Source organism: Xenopus tropicalis, chromosome 2 (assembly GCF_000004195.4).
Source record: "Xenopus tropicalis strain Nigerian chromosome 2, UCB_Xtro_10.0, whole genome shotgun sequence".
Taxonomy (NCBI): domain Eukaryota; kingdom Metazoa; phylum Chordata; class Amphibia; order Anura; family Pipidae; genus Xenopus; species Xenopus tropicalis.
In genome coordinates this window covers 180,000,710-180,015,750 of record NC_030678.2, presented here as the reverse complement: position 1 = coordinate 180,015,750, position 15,041 = coordinate 180,000,710, and the positions used below count along the sequence as shown (strand labels likewise).

General features: G+C 61.2%; 1 protein-coding gene across 1 annotated transcript; it reads right to left on the bottom strand.

Annotated features, from left to right (window-relative positions):
• Window positions 1–227: 227 nt before the first annotated feature.
• Window positions 228–3,013, bottom strand: LOC116408941 (E3 ubiquitin-protein ligase TRIM7-like). Its single transcript, XM_031897445.1, has 2 exons — window positions 2,016–3,013; window positions 228–1,117 (listed from the first exon to the last, which is right to left on the bottom strand). Exons 1-2 carry the CDS (start codon window positions 2,935–2,937, stop codon window positions 465–467), a joined length of 1,575 nt encoding a protein of 524 aa, XP_031753305.1. The 5' UTR covers window positions 2,938–3,013; the 3' UTR covers window positions 228–464.
• Window positions 3,014–15,041: the final 12,028 nt, after the last annotated feature.

The window sequence follows — 15,041 nt, the reverse complement described above, 5'->3', positions numbered from 1 at the left end:
AACCTTGGATACAAACATCACCAGGGATGTTGCCCATAGCAACCAATCAGCAATTATATTTTAATGGTCACCTATAAGTTAGAAAACAAAAGCAAAGATTGAATTGGTGCTATGGGCAACATCACTTGGTAAATACACCCCTAAATCTCCCCCACATGCCCATGTGACCCGCCCCCCCATGGTACAGCCAATAGAACGCTCACGGATTCATTTCATTTTCAGTTTTATTTTCCATCATCTCCAAAGACAAAATCACAGAGTTACACACGGGTCAGTTCATTTGCCCCTTGGGGTCACTTTAGCAGTCTTTTCTGTATGGGGGTGTCCCACTCTGTCTCCCAGGTAACAGCACAGGGGGAACCCCCCAGCAACACATTGCTATCCCCCCCCATGTAGCCCAGTTGCCCCCTGACTAAACATCTCCTATATGAATGCTCCGTCCCATGATGCCCTGGGGGGGGGCACTAAGCAATGACTCTCACCCAGGCATCGTCCCACCCTACCCAGAATGCAGCATGGAGGGGCTCGGTGAAGGAGGCGGAGAAGGTGTGTAAGTGCCTGATTGGCTCACTCAGCTCATAGAAGGACAGGCGTCCGGCCTCATAATCAAGAAGGACCCTGATTCTCCCCCTTAACGAGCTTTGGGTTAATGTGGTCCCTTTCCCATCATGCATCACTGCGTAGGTGTCGTAGCACCTGTATAGGCCCCAGGACTTGTCATTGTCCCCAATGCACGAGTGTTTCCCGCCCCTCTTGATATTGGGATAGGCCACGCCCACCATCCAAATCCCAAACTCACTACCCTCAACCTCCCAGTGGTGGCGCCCCGACGAGAAGGAACCGCGGCTCAAGGTTTGGGGGACCAGGAACCTCTCGGGGGATTGTGGGTGGCACTTTCCAGATAGCGAATAGGATGCGGCTTTCCCGTCACCTGACACAAATAAATAGTTCCCAGCGACACTCGTATCCAGGAACAGGTCTGTAGCCCCCTGCCCCAAGAGCCCCCTTCTTACCCCACTCACTATCCCAGCCAATCCTGTGAGTAATGTCTCCGAGATCCCACCCACATCCAGATCTGGCACAGCCGGGGCCTTTATACCCTCTCTGCCCCCATTATCTGCCCCCTTGGTACCCTCTCTCTCTCTGCCCCCATTATCTGCCCCCTTGGTACCATCTCTCTTTCTGCCCCCATTATCTGCCCCCTTGGTACCCTCTCTCTCTCTGCCCCCATTATCTGCCCCCTTGGTACCATCTCTCTTTCTGCCCCCATTATCTGCCCCCTTGGTACCCTCTCTCTCTCTGCCCCCATTATCTGCCCCCTTGGTACCCTCTCTCTTTCTGCCCCCATTATCTGCCCCCTTGGTACCCTCTCTCTCTCTGCCCCCATTATCTGCCCCCTTGGTACCCTCTCTCTTTCTGCCCCCATTATCTGCCCCCTTGGTACCCTCTCTCTCTCTGCCCCCATTATCTGCCCCCTTTGGTACCCTCTCTCTCTCTGCCCCCATTATCTGCCCCCTTGGTACCCTCTCTCTTTCTGCCCCCATTATCTGCCCCCTTGGTACCCTCTCTCTCTCTGCCCCCATTATCTGCCCCCTTGGTACCCTCTCTCTTTCTGCCCCCATTATCTGCCCCCTTGGTACCCTCTCTCTCTCTGCCCTCATTATCTGCCCCCTCAGTATCCTCTTTCTCTCTGCCCCCATTATCTGCCCCCTTGGTACCCTCTCTCTCTCTGCCCCCATTATCTGCCCCCTTGGTACCCTCTCTCTTTCTGCCCCCATTATCTGCCCCCTTGGTACCCTCTCTCTCTCTGCCCTCAGTACCTGCCCCCTCAGTACCCTCTCTCTCTCTGCCCCCATTATCTGCCCCCTTGGTACCCTCTCTCTCTCTGCCCCCAGTACCTGCCCCCTCAGTATCCTCTCTCTCTCTGCCCCCATTATCTGCCCCCTCAGTATCCTCTCTCTCTCTGCCCCCATTATCTGCCCCCTGAGTACCCTCTCTCTCTCTGCCCCCAGTACCTGCCCCCTCAGCCCCACAGAAGGCAAGGGATTCCCGTTCCTGTAGGACAGTGAGTGGAGCTGCCATGTTGCACAGCCCCTCAATGTGCCGGATCTTTCTGGACAGCTCGTCCCTCTTTATTTCCAGCTGTTGGATCAGCTCAGTGAGTGGGAGTGAGAGCTTCTCTTTCTGCCTGGAGATGTCACTCAGGAGTCGCTTCTCTAGGGCTTCCAGCTCTTCCCTGATGCCCCTAAACAGGGCAATGACTCTCTCTGTCTCACCGGCTGCCACTTCTGCCCCTTCCCTCCTGCGCTCCTGCAGCCTCTGGATTTGCCCCTCGGTCTCCTCTCTCTCTGGGCTCAGTTTCTCCAGAACTTTCCTCAGTGTCTCCTTCTTCTTCTCAGAGGCCTCACTCAGCAGCTCCACCCTGTGGCCCCGGTGCCCCCCAATCTGACAGCAGTGGGCACAGACACAGGCCGAGTCCTGGGGGCAGTAGTAAGTCAGGAGTTCATCATGTTGGGGGCATTTCCTCTCCCCAAAAGAGCGGGTGGGGGCAGTTAGGATGTGCTTCTCTGACTGGCTGTGCCCCAGCAGGTGGGTATCACACAGAGAGGCCTCACAGTGCAGACAGGATTTAGCGGCAGGTACAGGGGAATGGACACAGTAAGTGCAGAGGGTCCCGCTCTCCCCCGGCTCGGGGGCAATAGTGAGGAGTCGTGCTGCTATGTTACCCAGAGTTCTGTTCCTGGGCAGGGCGGGGCGCTCCGGATACTCAGCTCTGCATTCAGGGCAGGAATAAGCCCCAGAGCCCCCCTGGGAGTCCCATGCTGCCCCAATGCAGCCCTGGCAGAAGTTGTGCCCACAGGGCAGGGTTACTGGGTCGGCACATTTGCCCCGGCAGATGGAGCAGCTCAGCTCGTCCCTCGGTTCTGCAGTTGCCATCGCTGGAACTGGGGCAGGAGGGCAGAAACTGGGGCAGGAGGGCAGAAACAGGGGCAGGAGGGCAGAAATCGGGCGCAGGACTGGCAGAAACAGGGGCAGGACTGGCAGAAACAGGGGCAGGACTGGCAGAATTGCCCTCTCTCTCAGGACCCGGAGCGCCTGGTTCCACCGCCTCCCGAGCGCAGAATGTGCCGCGGGTTCCTTATCCCATATCTTCTCCCCACCTATTTACTTTATTCCAGTCACCCGGTGTGGCCCTTTATCTGCATTAACCCTTAGGTTCCTGGCTGCCAGCGTGTTGGTGCCAGTTCATTGCTGGGCTTGGGGCAACCTTTGCACACACTGACCCAATGGGCTGGGTTCTGTTAGAGGGGATAATGGGCCTGAGGAGCCAATGGAAACCAGTTTATCCAGCAACAAAGCAAACACCAGGTGCGGCCTTATTCATAGGGAGACAGGTAAATGGGGCGGAGTTTGGCTGCAGGTTGGGCTGCTACACACAGTCGTGTCGCACTAGTGCAAAGCAGCCCCCGAGCTTTCCTGCCTGAGCCTCTTAGGGTTTCACTTATGGTTACTGGGTTACCGGCGCCCCTCGCTGGTTAGGGTTTAGCTTGGGGTTACCGGCGCCCCTCGCTGGTTAGGGTTCGGCTTAGGGTTACCGGCGCCCCTCGCTGGTTAGGGTTTAGCTTAGGGTTACCGGCGCCCCTCGCTGGTTAGGGTTTAGCTTAGGGTTACCGGCGCCCCTCGCTGGTTAGGGTTCGGCTTAGGGTTACCGGCGCCCCTCGCTGGTTAGGGTTTAGCTTAGGGTTACCGGCGCCCCTCGCTGGTTAGGGTTCGGCTTAGGGTTACCGGCGCCCCTCGCTGGTTAGGGTTCGGCTTAGGGTTACCGGCGCCCCTCGCTGGTTAGGGTTCGGCTTAGGGTTACCGGCGCCCCTCGCTGGTTAGGGTTTTGCTTAGGGTTACCGGCGCCCCTCGCTGGTTAGGGTTCGGCTTAGGGTTACCGGCGCCCCTCGCTGGTTAGGGTTTAGCTTAGGGTTACCGGCGCCCCTCGCTGGTTAGGGTTACTGGGTTACCGGCGCCCCTCGCTGGTTAGGGTTCGGCTTAGGGTTACCGGCGCCCTCGCTGGTTAGGGTTACTGGGTTACCGGCGCCCCTCGCTGGTTAGGGTTCGGCTTAGGGTTACCGGCGCCCCTCGCTGGTTAGGGTTCGGCTTAGGGTTACCGGCGCCCCTCGCTGGTTAGGGTTTAGCTTAGGGTTACCGGCGCCCCTCGCTGGTTAGGGTTCGGCTTAGGGTTACCGGGCGCCCCTCGCTGGTTAAGGTTCGGCTTAGGGTTACCGGCGCCCCTCGCTGGTTAGGGTTACTGGGTTACCGGCGCCCCTCGCTGGTTAGGGTTCGGCTTAGGGTTACCGGCGCCCCTCGCTGGTTAAGGTTCGGCTTAGGGTTACCGGCGCCCCTCGCTGGTTAGGGTTTAGCTTAGGGTTACCGGCGCCCCTCGCTGGTTAGGGTTCGGCTTAGGGTTACCGGCGCCCCCTCGCTGGTTAGGGTTACTGGGTTACCGGCGCCCCTCGCTGGTTAAGGTTACTGGGTTACCGGCGCCCCTCGCTGGTTAAGGTTCGGCTTAGGGTTACCGGCGCCCCTCGCTGGTTAGGGTTCGGCTAGGGTTACCGGCGCCCTCGCTGGTTAGGGTTCGGCTTAGGTTACCGGCGCCCCTCGCTGGTTAGGGTTTAGCTTAGGGTTACCGGCGCCCCTCGCTGGTTAGGGTTTAGCTTAGGGTTACCGGCGCCCCTCGCTGGTTAGGGTTTGGCTTAGGGTTACCGGCGCCCCTCGCTGGTTAGGGTTCGGCTTAGGGTTACCGGCGCCCCTCGCTGGTTAGGGTTTAGCTTAGGGTTACCGGCGCCCCTCGCTGGTTAGGGTTCGGCTTAGGGTTACCGGCGCCCCTCGCTGGTTAGGGTTCGGCTTAGGGTTACCGGCGCCCCTCGCTGGTTAGGGTTCGGCTTAGGGTTACCGGCGCCCCTCGCTGGTTAGGGTTTAGCTTAGGGTTACCGGCGCCCCTCGCTGGTTAGGGTTCGGCTTAGGGTTACCGGCGCCCCTCGCTGGTTAGGGTTCGGCTTAGGGTTACCGGCGCCCCTCGCTGGTTAAGGTTCGGCTTAGGGTTACCGGCGCCCCTCGCTGGTTAGGGTTACTGGGTTACCGGCGCCCCTCGCTGGTTAGGGTTCGGCTTAGGGTTACCGGCGCCCCTCGCTGGTTAAGGTTCGGCTTAGGGTTACCGGCGCCCCTCGCTGGTTAGGGTTACTGGGTTACCGGCGCCCCTCGCTGGTTAGGGTTACTGGGTTACCGGCGCCCCTCGCTGGTTAAGGTTCGGCTTAGGGTTACCGGCGCCCCTCGCTGGTTAGGGTTCGGCTTAGGGTTACCGGCGCCCCTCGCTGGTTAGGGTTCGGCTTAGGGTTACCGGCGCCCCTCGCTGGTTAGGGTTTAGCTTAGGGTTACCGGCGCCCCTCGCTGGTTAGGGTTTAGCTTAGGGTTACCGGCGCCCCTCGCTGGTTAGGGTTTGGCTTAGGGTTACCGGCGCCCCTCGCTGGTTAGGGTTTAGCTTAGGGTTACCGGCGCCCCTCGCTGGTTAGGGTTCGGCTTAGGGTTACCGGCGCCCCTCGCTGGTTAGGGTTCGGCTTAGGGTTACCGGCGCCCCTCACTGGTTAGGGTTACTGGGTTACCGGCGCCCCTCGCTGGTTAGGGTTCGGCTTAGGGTTACCGGCGCCCCTCACTGGTTAGGGTTACTGGGTTACCGGCGCCCCTCGCTGGTTAGGGTTCGGCTTAGGGTTACCGGCGCCCCTCGCTGGTTAGGGTTCGGCTTAGGGTTACCGGCGCCCCTCGCTGGTTAGGGTTCGGCTTAGGGTTACCGGCGCCCCTCGCTGGTTAGGGTTTAGCTTAGGGTTACCGGCGCCCCTCGCTGGTTAGGGTTCGGCTTAGGGTTACCGGCGCCCCTCGCTGGTTAGGGTTTAGCTTAGGGTTACCGGCGCCCCTCGCTGGTTAGGGTTTAGCTTAGGGTTACCGGCGCCCCTCGTTGGTTAGGGTTCGGCTTAGGGTTACCGGCGCCCCTCGCTGGTTAGGGTTCGGCTTAGTGTTACCGGCGCCCCTCGCTGGTTAGGGTTTAGCTTAGGGTTACCGGCGCCCCTCGTTGGTTAGGGTTCGGCTTAGGGTTACCGGCGCCCCTCGCTGGTTAGGGTTCGACTTAGTGTTACCGGCGCCCCTCGCTGGTTAGGGTTTAGCTTAGGGTTACCGGCGCCCCTCGCTGGTTAGGGTTTAGCTTAGGGTTACCGGCGCCCCTCGCTGGTTAGGGTTCGGCTTAGGGTTACCGGCGCCCCTCGCTGGTTAGGGTTCGGCTTAGTGTTACCGGCGCCCCTCGCTGGTTAGGGTTCGGCTTAGGGTTACCGGCGCCCCTCGCTGGTTAGGGTTCGGCTTAGGGTTACCGGCGCCCCTCGCTGGTTAGGGTTCGGCTTAGGGTTACCGGCGCCCCTCGCTGGTTAGGGTTTGGCTTAGGGTTACCGGCGCCCCTCGCTGGTTAGGGTTCGGCTTAGGGTTACCGGCGCCCCTCGCTGGTTAGGGTTTAGCTTAGGGTTACCGGCGCCCCTCGCTGGTTAGGGTTCGGCTTAGGGTTACCGGCGCCCCTCGCTGGTTAGGGTTTAGCTTAGGGTTACCGGCGCCCCTCGCTGGTTAGGGTTCGGCTTAGGGTTACCGGCTCCCCTCGCTGGTTAGGGTTCGGCTTAGGGTTACCGGCGCCCCTCGCTGGTTAGGGTTCGGCTTAGGGTTACCGGCGCCCCTCGCTGGTTAGGGTTTAGCTTAGGGTTACCGGCGCCCCTCGCTGGTTAGGGTTTAGCTTAGGGTTACCGGCGCCCCTCGCTGGTTAGGGTTCGGCTTAGGGTTACCGGCGCCCCTCACTGGTTAGGGTTTAGCTTAGGGTTACCGGTGCCCCTCGCTGGTTAGGGTTTAGCTTAGGGTTACCGGCGCCCCTCGCTGGTTAGGGTTCGGCTTAGGGTTACCGGCGCCCCTCGCTGGTTAGGGTTCGGCTTAGTGTTACTGGCGCCCCTCGCTGGTTAGGGTTTAGCTTAGGGTTACCGGCGCCCCTCGCTGGTTAGGGTTCGGCTTAGGGTTACCGGCGCCCCTTGCTGGTTAGGGTTCGGCTTAGTGTTACCGGCGCCCCTCGCTGGTTAGGGTTCGACTTAGTGTTACCGGCGCCCCTCGCTGGTTAGGGTTCGGCTTAGGGTTACCGGCGCCCCTCGCTGGTTAGGGTTTAGCTTAGGGTTACCGGCGCCCTCGCTGGTTAGGGTTCGGCTTAGGGTTACCGGCTCCCCTCGCTGGTTAGGGTTCGGCTTAGGGTTACCGGCGCCCCTCGCTGGTTAGGGTTCGGCTTAGTGTTACCGGCGCCCCCTCGCTGGTTAGGGTTTAGCTTAGGGTTACCGGCGCCCCTCGCTGGTTAGGGTTCGGCTTAGGGTTACCGGCGCCCCTCGCTGGTTAGGGTATAGCTTAGGGTTACCGGCGCCCCTCGCTGGTTAGGGTTTAGCTTAGGGTTACCGGCGCCCCTCGCTGGTTAGGGTTTAGCTTAGGGTTACCGGCGCCCCTCGCTGGTTAGGGTATAGCATAGGGTTACCGGCGCCCCTCGCTGGTTAGGGTTTAGCTTAGGGTTACCGGCGCCCCTCGCTGGTTAGGGTTCGGCTTAGGGTTACCGGCGCCCCTCGCTGGTTAGGGTTTAGCTTAGTGTTACCCGGCGCCCCTCGCTGGTTAGGGTTCGGCTTAGGGTTACCGGCGCCCCTCGCTGGTTAGGGTTCGGCTTAGGGTTACCGGCGCCCCTCGCTGGTTAGGGTTTAGCTTAGGGTTACCGGCGCCCCTCGCTGGTTAGGGTTTAGCTTAGGGTTACCGGCGCCCCTCGCTGGTTAGGGTTTAGCTTAGGGTTACCGGCGCCCCTCGCTGGTTAGGGTTTAGCTTAGGGTTACCGGCGCCCCTCGCTGGTTAGGGTTCGGCTTAGGGTTACCGGCGCCCCTCGCTGGTTAGGGTTTAGCTTAGGGTTACCGGCGCCCCTCGCTGGTTAGAGTTCGGCTTAGGGTTACGGCGCCCCTCGCTGGTTAGGGTTTAGCTTAGGGTTACCGGCGCCCCTCGCTGGTTAGGGTTTAGCTTAGGGTTACCGGCGCCCCTCGCTGGTTAGGGTTTAGCTTAGGGTTACCGGCGCCCCTCGCTGGTTAGGGTTTGGCTTAGGGTTACCGGCGCCCCTCGCTGGTTAGGGTTTAGCTTAGGGTTACCGGCGCCCCTCGCTGGTTAGGGTTTAGCTTAGGGTTACCGGCGCCCCTCGCTGGTTAGGGTTTAGCTTAGGGTTACCGGCGCCCCTCGCTGGTTAGGGTTTAGCTTAGGGTTACCGGCGCCCCTCGCTGGTTAGGGTTTAGCTTAGGGTTACCGGCGCCCCTCGCTGGTTAGGGTTCGGCTTAGGGTTACCGGCGCCCCTCGCTGGTTAGGGTTCGGCTTAGTGTTACCGGCGCCCCTCGCTGGTTAGGGTTCTGCTTAGGGTTACCGGCGCCCCTCGCTGGTTAGGGTTCGGCTTAGGGTTACCGGCGCCCTCGCTGGTTAGGGTTCGGCTTAGGGTTACCGGCGCCCCTCGCTGGTTAGGGTTTGGCTTAGGGTTACCGGCGCCCCTCGCTGGTTAGGGTTCGGCTTAGGGTTACCGGCGCCCCTCGCTGGTTAGGGTTTAGCTTAGGGTTACCGGCGCCCCTCGCTGGTTAGGGTTCGGCTTAGGGTTACCGGCGCCCCTCGCTGGTTAGGGTTTAGCTTAGGGTTACCGGCGCCCCTCGCTGGTTAGGGTTCGGCTTAGGGTTACCGGCTCCCCTCGCTGGTTAGGGTTCGGCTTAGGGTTACCGGCGCCCCTCGCTGGTTAGGGTTCGGCTTAGGGTTACCGGCGCCCCTCGCTGGTTAGGGTTCGGCTTAGGGTTACCGGCGCCCCTCGCTGGTTAGGGTTCGCTTAGGGTTACCGGCGCCCCTCGCTGGTTAGGGTTCAGCTTAGGGTTACCGGCGCCCCTCGCTGGTTAGGGTTTAGCTTGAGGTTACCGGCGCCCTCGCTGGTTAGGGTTTAGCTTGAGGTTACCGGCGCCCCTCGCTGGTTAGGGTTTAGCTTGAGGTTACCGGCGCCCCTCGCTGGTTAGGGTTTAGCTTGAGGTTACCGGCGCCCCTCGCTGGTTAGGGTTTAGCTTGAGGTTACCGGCGCCCCTCGCTGGTTAGGGTTCGGCTTAGGGTTACCGGCGCCCCTCGCTGGTTAGGGTTCGGCTTAGGGTTACCGGCGCCCCTCGCTGGTTAGGGTTTAGCTTAGGGTTACCGGCGCCCCTCGCTGGTTAGGGTTTAGCTTAGGGTTACCGGCGCCCCTCGCTGGTTAGGGTTTAGCTTAGGGTTACCGGCGCCCCTCGCTGGTTAGGGTTTAGCTTAGGGTTACCGGCGCCCCTCGCTGGTTAGGGTTCGCTTTAGGGTTACCGGCGCCCCTCGCTGGTTAGGGTTTAGCTTAGGGTTACCGGCGCCCCTCGCTGGTTAGGGTTTAGCTTAGGGTTACCGGCGCCCCTCGCTGGTTAGGGTTCGGCTTAGGGTTACCGGTGCCCCTCGCTGGTTAGGGTTTAGCTTAGGGTTACCGGCGCCCCTCACTGGTTAGGGTTCGGTTTAGGGTTACCGGCGCCCCTCGCTGGTTAGGGTTCGACTTAGTGTTACCGGCGCCCCTCGCTGGTTAGGGTTCGACTTAGTGTTACCGGCGCCCCTCGCTGGTTAGGGTTTAGCTTGGGGTTACCGGCGCCCCTCGCTGGTTAGGGTTCGGCTTAGGGTTACCGGCGCCCCTCGCTGGTTAGGGTTTAGCTTAGGGTTACCGGCGCCCCTCGCTGGTTAGGGTTTAGCTTAGGGTTACCGGCGCCCCTCGCTGGTTAGGGTTCGGCTTAGGGTTACCGGCGCCCCTCGCTGGTTAGGGTTCGGCTTAGGGTTACTGGCGCCCCTCGCTGGTTAGGGTTTAGCTTAGGGTTACCGGCGCCCCTCGCTGGTTAGGGTTCGGCTTAGGGTTACCGGCGCCCCTCGCTGGTTAGGGTTCGGCTTAGGGTTACCGGCGCCCCTCGCTGGTTAGGGTTCGGCTTAGGGTTACCGGCGCCCCTCGCTGGTTAGGGTTTAGCTTAGGGTTACTGGCGCCCCTCGCTGGTTAGGGTTCGGCTTAGGGTTACCGGCGCCCCTCGCTGGTTAGGGTTCGGCTTAGGGTTACTGGCGCCCCTCGCTGGTTAGGGTTCGGCTTAGGGTTACCGGCGCCCCTCGCTGGTTAGGGTTTAGCTTAGGGTTACCGGCGCCCCTCGCTGGTTAGGGTTCGGCTTTAGGGTTACCGGCGCCCCTCGCTGGTTAGGGTTCGGCTTAGTGTTACTGGCGCCCCTCGCTGGTTAGGGTTTAGCTTAGGGTTACCGGCGCCCCTCGCTGGTTAGGGTTCGGCTTAGGGTTACCGGCGCCCCTTGCTGGTTAGGGTTCGGCTTAGTGTTACCGGCGCCCCTCGCTGGTTAGGGTTCGACTTAGTGTTACCGGCGCCCCTCGCTGGTTAGGGTTCGGCTTAGGGTTACCGGCGCCCCTCGCTGGTTAGGGTTTAGCTTAGGGTTACCGGCGCCCCTCGCTGGTTAGGGTTCGGCTTAGGGTTACCGGCGCCCCTCGCTGGTTAGGGTTCGGCTTAGGGTTACCGGCGCCCCTCGCTGGTTAGGGTTCGGCTTAGGGTTACCGGCGCCCCCGCTGGTTAGGGTTCGGCTTAGTGTTACCGGCGCCCCTCGCTGGTTAGGGTTTAGCTTAGGGTTACCGGCGCCCCTCGCTGGTTAGGGTTTAGCTTAGGGTTACCGGCGCCCCTCGCTGGTTAGGGTTCGGCTTAGGGTTACCGGCGCCCCTCGCTGGTTAGGGTTTAGCTTAGGGTTACCGGCGCCCTCGCTGGTTAGGGTTTAGCTTAGGGTTACCGGCGCCCCTCGCTGGTTAGGGTTCAGCTTGGGGTTACCGGCGCCCCTCGCTGGTTAGGGTTTAGCTTAGGGTTACCGGCGCCCCTCGCTGGTTAGGGTTTAGCTTAGGGTTACCGGCGCCCCTCGCTGGTTAGGGTTTAGCTTAGGGTTACCGGCGCCCCTCGCTGGTTAGGGTCGGCTTAGGGTTACCGGCGCCCCTCGCTGGTTAGGGTTTAGCTTAGGGTTACCGGCGCCCCTCGCTGGTTAGGGTTTAGCTTAGGGTTACCGGCGCCCCTCGCTGGTTAGGGTTCAGCTTGGGGTTACCGGCGCCCCTCGCTGGTTAGGGTTTAGCTTAGGGTTACCGGCGCCCCTCGCTGGTTAGGGTTTAGCTTAGGGTTACCGGCGCCCCTCGCTGGTTAGGGTTTAGCTTAGGGTTACCGGCGCCCCTCGCTGGTTAGGGTTTAGCTTAGGGTTACCGGCGCCCCTCGCTGGTTAGGGTTTAGCTTAGGGTTACCGGCGCCCCTCGCTGGTTAGAGTTCGGCTTAGGGTTACCGGCGCCCCTCGCTGGTTAGGGTTTAGCTTAGGGTTACCGGCGCCCCTCGCTGGTTAGGGTTTAGCTTAGGGTTACCGGCGCCCCTCGCTGGTTAGGGTTTAGCTTAGGGTTACCGGCGCCCCTCGCAGGTTAGGGTTTGGCTTAGGGTTACCGGCGCCCCTCGCTGGTTAGGGTTTAGCTTAGGGTTACCGGCGCCCCTCGCTGGTTAGGGTTTAGCTTAGGGTTACCGGCGCCCCTCGCTGGTTAGGGTTTAGCTTAGGGTTACCGGCCCCCCTCACTGGTTAGGGTTTAGGTTAGGGTTACCGGCGCCCCTCGCTGGTTAGGGTTTAGCTTAGGGTTACCGGCGCCCCTCGCTGGTTAGGGTTTAGCTTAGGGTTACCGGCGCCCCTCGCTGGTTAGGGTTTAGCTTAGGGTTACCGGCGCCCCTCGCTGGTTAGGGTTCGGCTTAGTGTTACCGGCGCCCCTCGCTGGTTAGGGTTCGGCTTAGTGTTACCGGCGCCCCTCGCTGGTTAGGGTTCGGCTTAGGGTTACCGGCGCCCCTCGCTGGTTAGGGTTTAGCTTAGGGTTACCGGCGCCCCTCGCTGGTTAGGGTTTAGGTTAGGGTTACCGGCGCCCCTCGCTGGTTAGGGTTTAGCTTAGGGTTACCGGCGCCCCTCGCTGGTTAGGGTTTAGCTTAGGGTTACCGGCGCCCCTCGCTGGTTAGGGTTTAGCTTAGGGTTACCGGCCCCCCTCACTGGTTAGGGTTTAGGTTAGGGTTACCGGCGCCCCTCGCTGGTTAGGGTTTAGCTTAGGGTTACCGGCGCCCCTCGCTGGTTAGGGTTTAGCTTAGGGTTACCGGCGCCCCTCGCTGGTTAGGGTTTAGCTTAGGGTTACCGGCGCCCCTCGCTGGTTAGGGTTCGGCTTAGTGTTACCGGCGCCCCTCGCTGGTTAGGGTTCGGCTTAGTGTTACCGGCGCCCCTCGCTGGTTAGGGTTCGGCTTAGGGTTACCGGCGCCCCTCGCTGGTTAGGGTTTAGCTTAGGGTTACCGGCGCCCCTCGCTGGTTAGGGTTTAGCTTAGGGTTACCGGCTCCCCTCGCTGGTTAGGGTTCGGCTTAGGGTTACCGGCGCCCCTCGCTGGTTAGGGTTCGGCTTAGGGTTACCGGCTCCCCTCGCTGGTTAGGGTTTAGCTTAGGGTTACCGGCTCCCCTCGCTGGTTAGGGTTCGGCTTAGGGTTACCGGCGCCCCTCGCTGGTTAGGGTTCGGCTTAGGGTTACCGGCTCCCCTCGCTGGTTAGGGTTCGGCTTAGGGTTACCGGCGCCCCTCGCTGGTTAGGGTTCGGCTTAGGGTTACCCGGCGCCCCTCGCTGGTTAGGGTTCGGCTTAGGGTTACCGGCGCCCCTCGCAGGTTAGGGTTTAGCTTAGGGTTACCGGCGCCCCTCGCTGGTTAGGGTTCGGCTTAGTGTTACCGGCGCCCCTCGCTGGTTAGGGTTTAGCTTAGGGTTACCGGCGCCCCTCGCTGGTTAGGGTTTAGCTTAGGGTTACCGGCGCCCCTCGCTGGTTAGGGTTTAGCTTAGGGTTACCGGCGCCCCTCGCTGGTTAGGGTTTAGCTTAGGGTTACCGGCGCCCCTCGCTGGTTAGGGTTTAGCTTAGGGTTACCGGCGCCCCTCGCTGGTTAGGGTTTAGCTTAGGGTTACCGGCGCCCTCGCTGGTTAGGGTTCGGTTTAGGGTTACCGGCGCCCCTCGCTGGTTAGGGTTCGACTTAGTGTTACCGGCGCCCCTCGCTGGTTAGGGTTCGACTTAGTGTTACCGGCGCCCCTCGCTGGTTAGGGTTTAGCTTGAGGTTACCGGCGCCCCTCGCTGGTTAGGGTTTAGCTTGAGGTTACCGGCGCCCCTCGCTGGTTAGGGTTTAGCTTGAGGTTACCGGCGCCCCTCGCTGGTTAGGGTTTAGCTTGAGGTTACCGGCGCCCCTCGCTGGTTAGGGTTCGGCTTAGGGTTACCGGCGCCCCTCGCTGGTTAGGGTTTAGCTTAGGGTTACCGGCGCCCCTCGCTGGTTAGGGTTTAGCTTAGGGTTACCGGCGCCCCTCGCTGGTTAGGGTTCGGCTTAGGGTTACCGGCGCCCCTCGCTGGTTAGGGTTTAGCTTAGGGTTACCGGCGCCCCTCGCTGGTTAGGGTTTAGCTTAGGGTTACCGGCGCCCCTCGCTGGTTAGGGTTTAGCTTAGGGTTACCGGCGCCCCTCGCTGGTTAGGGTTTAGCTTAGGGTTACCGGCGCCCCTCGCTGGTTAGGGTTTAGCTTAGGGTTACCGGCGCCCCTCGCTGGTTAGGGTTCGCTTTAGGGTTACCGGCGCCCCTCGCTGGTTAGGGTTTAGCTTAGGGTTACCGGCGCCCCTCGCTGGTTAGGGTTTAGCTTAGGGTTACCGGCGCCCCTCGCTGGTTAGGGTTCGGCTTAGGGTTACCGGTGCCCCTCGCTGGTTAGGGTTTAGCTTAGGGTTACCGGCGCCCCTCACTGGTTAGGGTTCGGTTTAGGGTTACCGGCGCCCCTCGCTGGTTAGGGTTCGACTTAGTGTTACCGGCGCCCCTCGCTGGTTAGGGTTCGACTTAGTGTTACCGGCGCCCCTCGCTGGTTAGGGTTTAGCTTGGGGTTACCGGCGCCCCTCGCTGGTTAGGGTTCGGCTTAGGGTTACCGGCGCCCCTCGCTGGTTAGGGTTTAGCTTAGGGTTACCGGCGCCCCTCGCTGGTTAGGGTTCGGCTTAGGGTTACCGGCGCCCCTCGCTGGTTAGGGTTTGGCTTAGGGTTACCGGCGCCCCTCGCTGGTTAGGGTTTGGCTTAGGGTTACCGGCGCCCCTCGCTGGTTAGGGTTTAGCTTGGGGTTACCGGCGCCCCTCGCTGGTTAGGGTTTGGCTTAGGGTTACCGGCGCCCCTCGCTGGTTAGGGTTCGGCTTAGGGTTACCGGCGCCCCTCGCTGGTTAGGGTTCGGCTTAGGGTTACCGGCGCCCCTCGCTGGTTAGGGTTCGGCTTAGGGTTACCGGCGCCCCTCGCTGGTTAGGGTTTAGCTTAGGGTTACCGGCGCCCCTCGCTGGTTAGGGTTCGGCTTAGGGTTACCGGTGCCCCTCGCTGGTTAGGGTTTAGCTTAGGGTTACCGGCGCCCCTCACTGGTTAGGGTTCGGTTTAGGGTTACCGGCGCCCCTCGCTGGTTAGGGTTCGACTTAGTGTTACCGGCGCCCCTCGCTGGTTAGGGTTCGACTTAGTGTTACCGGCGCCCCTCGCTGGTTAGGGTTTAGCTTGGGGTTACCGGCGCCCCTCGCTGGTTAGGGTTCGGCTTAGGGTTACCGGCGCCCCTCACTGGTTAGGGTTTGGCTTAGGGTTACCGGCGCCCCTCGCTGGTTAGGGTTTGGCTTAGGGTTACCGGCGCCCCTCGCTGGTTAGGGTTTAGCTTGGGGTTACCGGCGCCCCTCGCTGGTTAGGGTTTAGCTTAGGGTTACCGGCGCCCCTCACTGGTTAGGGTTTGGCTTAGGGTTACCGGCGCCCCTCGCTGGTTAGGGTTTAGCTTAGGGTTACCGGCGCCCCTCGCTGGTTAGGGTTTAGCTTAGGGTTACCGGCGCCCCTCGCTGG

Bases quoted from the DNA above. Each gene is read 5' to 3' on its own strand.
- LOC116408941 (XM_031897445.1), bottom strand. From the start codon at position 2,937: ATGGCAACTGCAGAACCGAGGGACGAGCTGAGCTGCTCCATCTGCCGG. The intron at 1,118-2,015 runs GTACTGGGGGCA...CCAAGGGGGCAG, and splicing joins CTGTGGGGCTGAGGGGGCAG to ATAATGGGGGCAGAGAGGGT.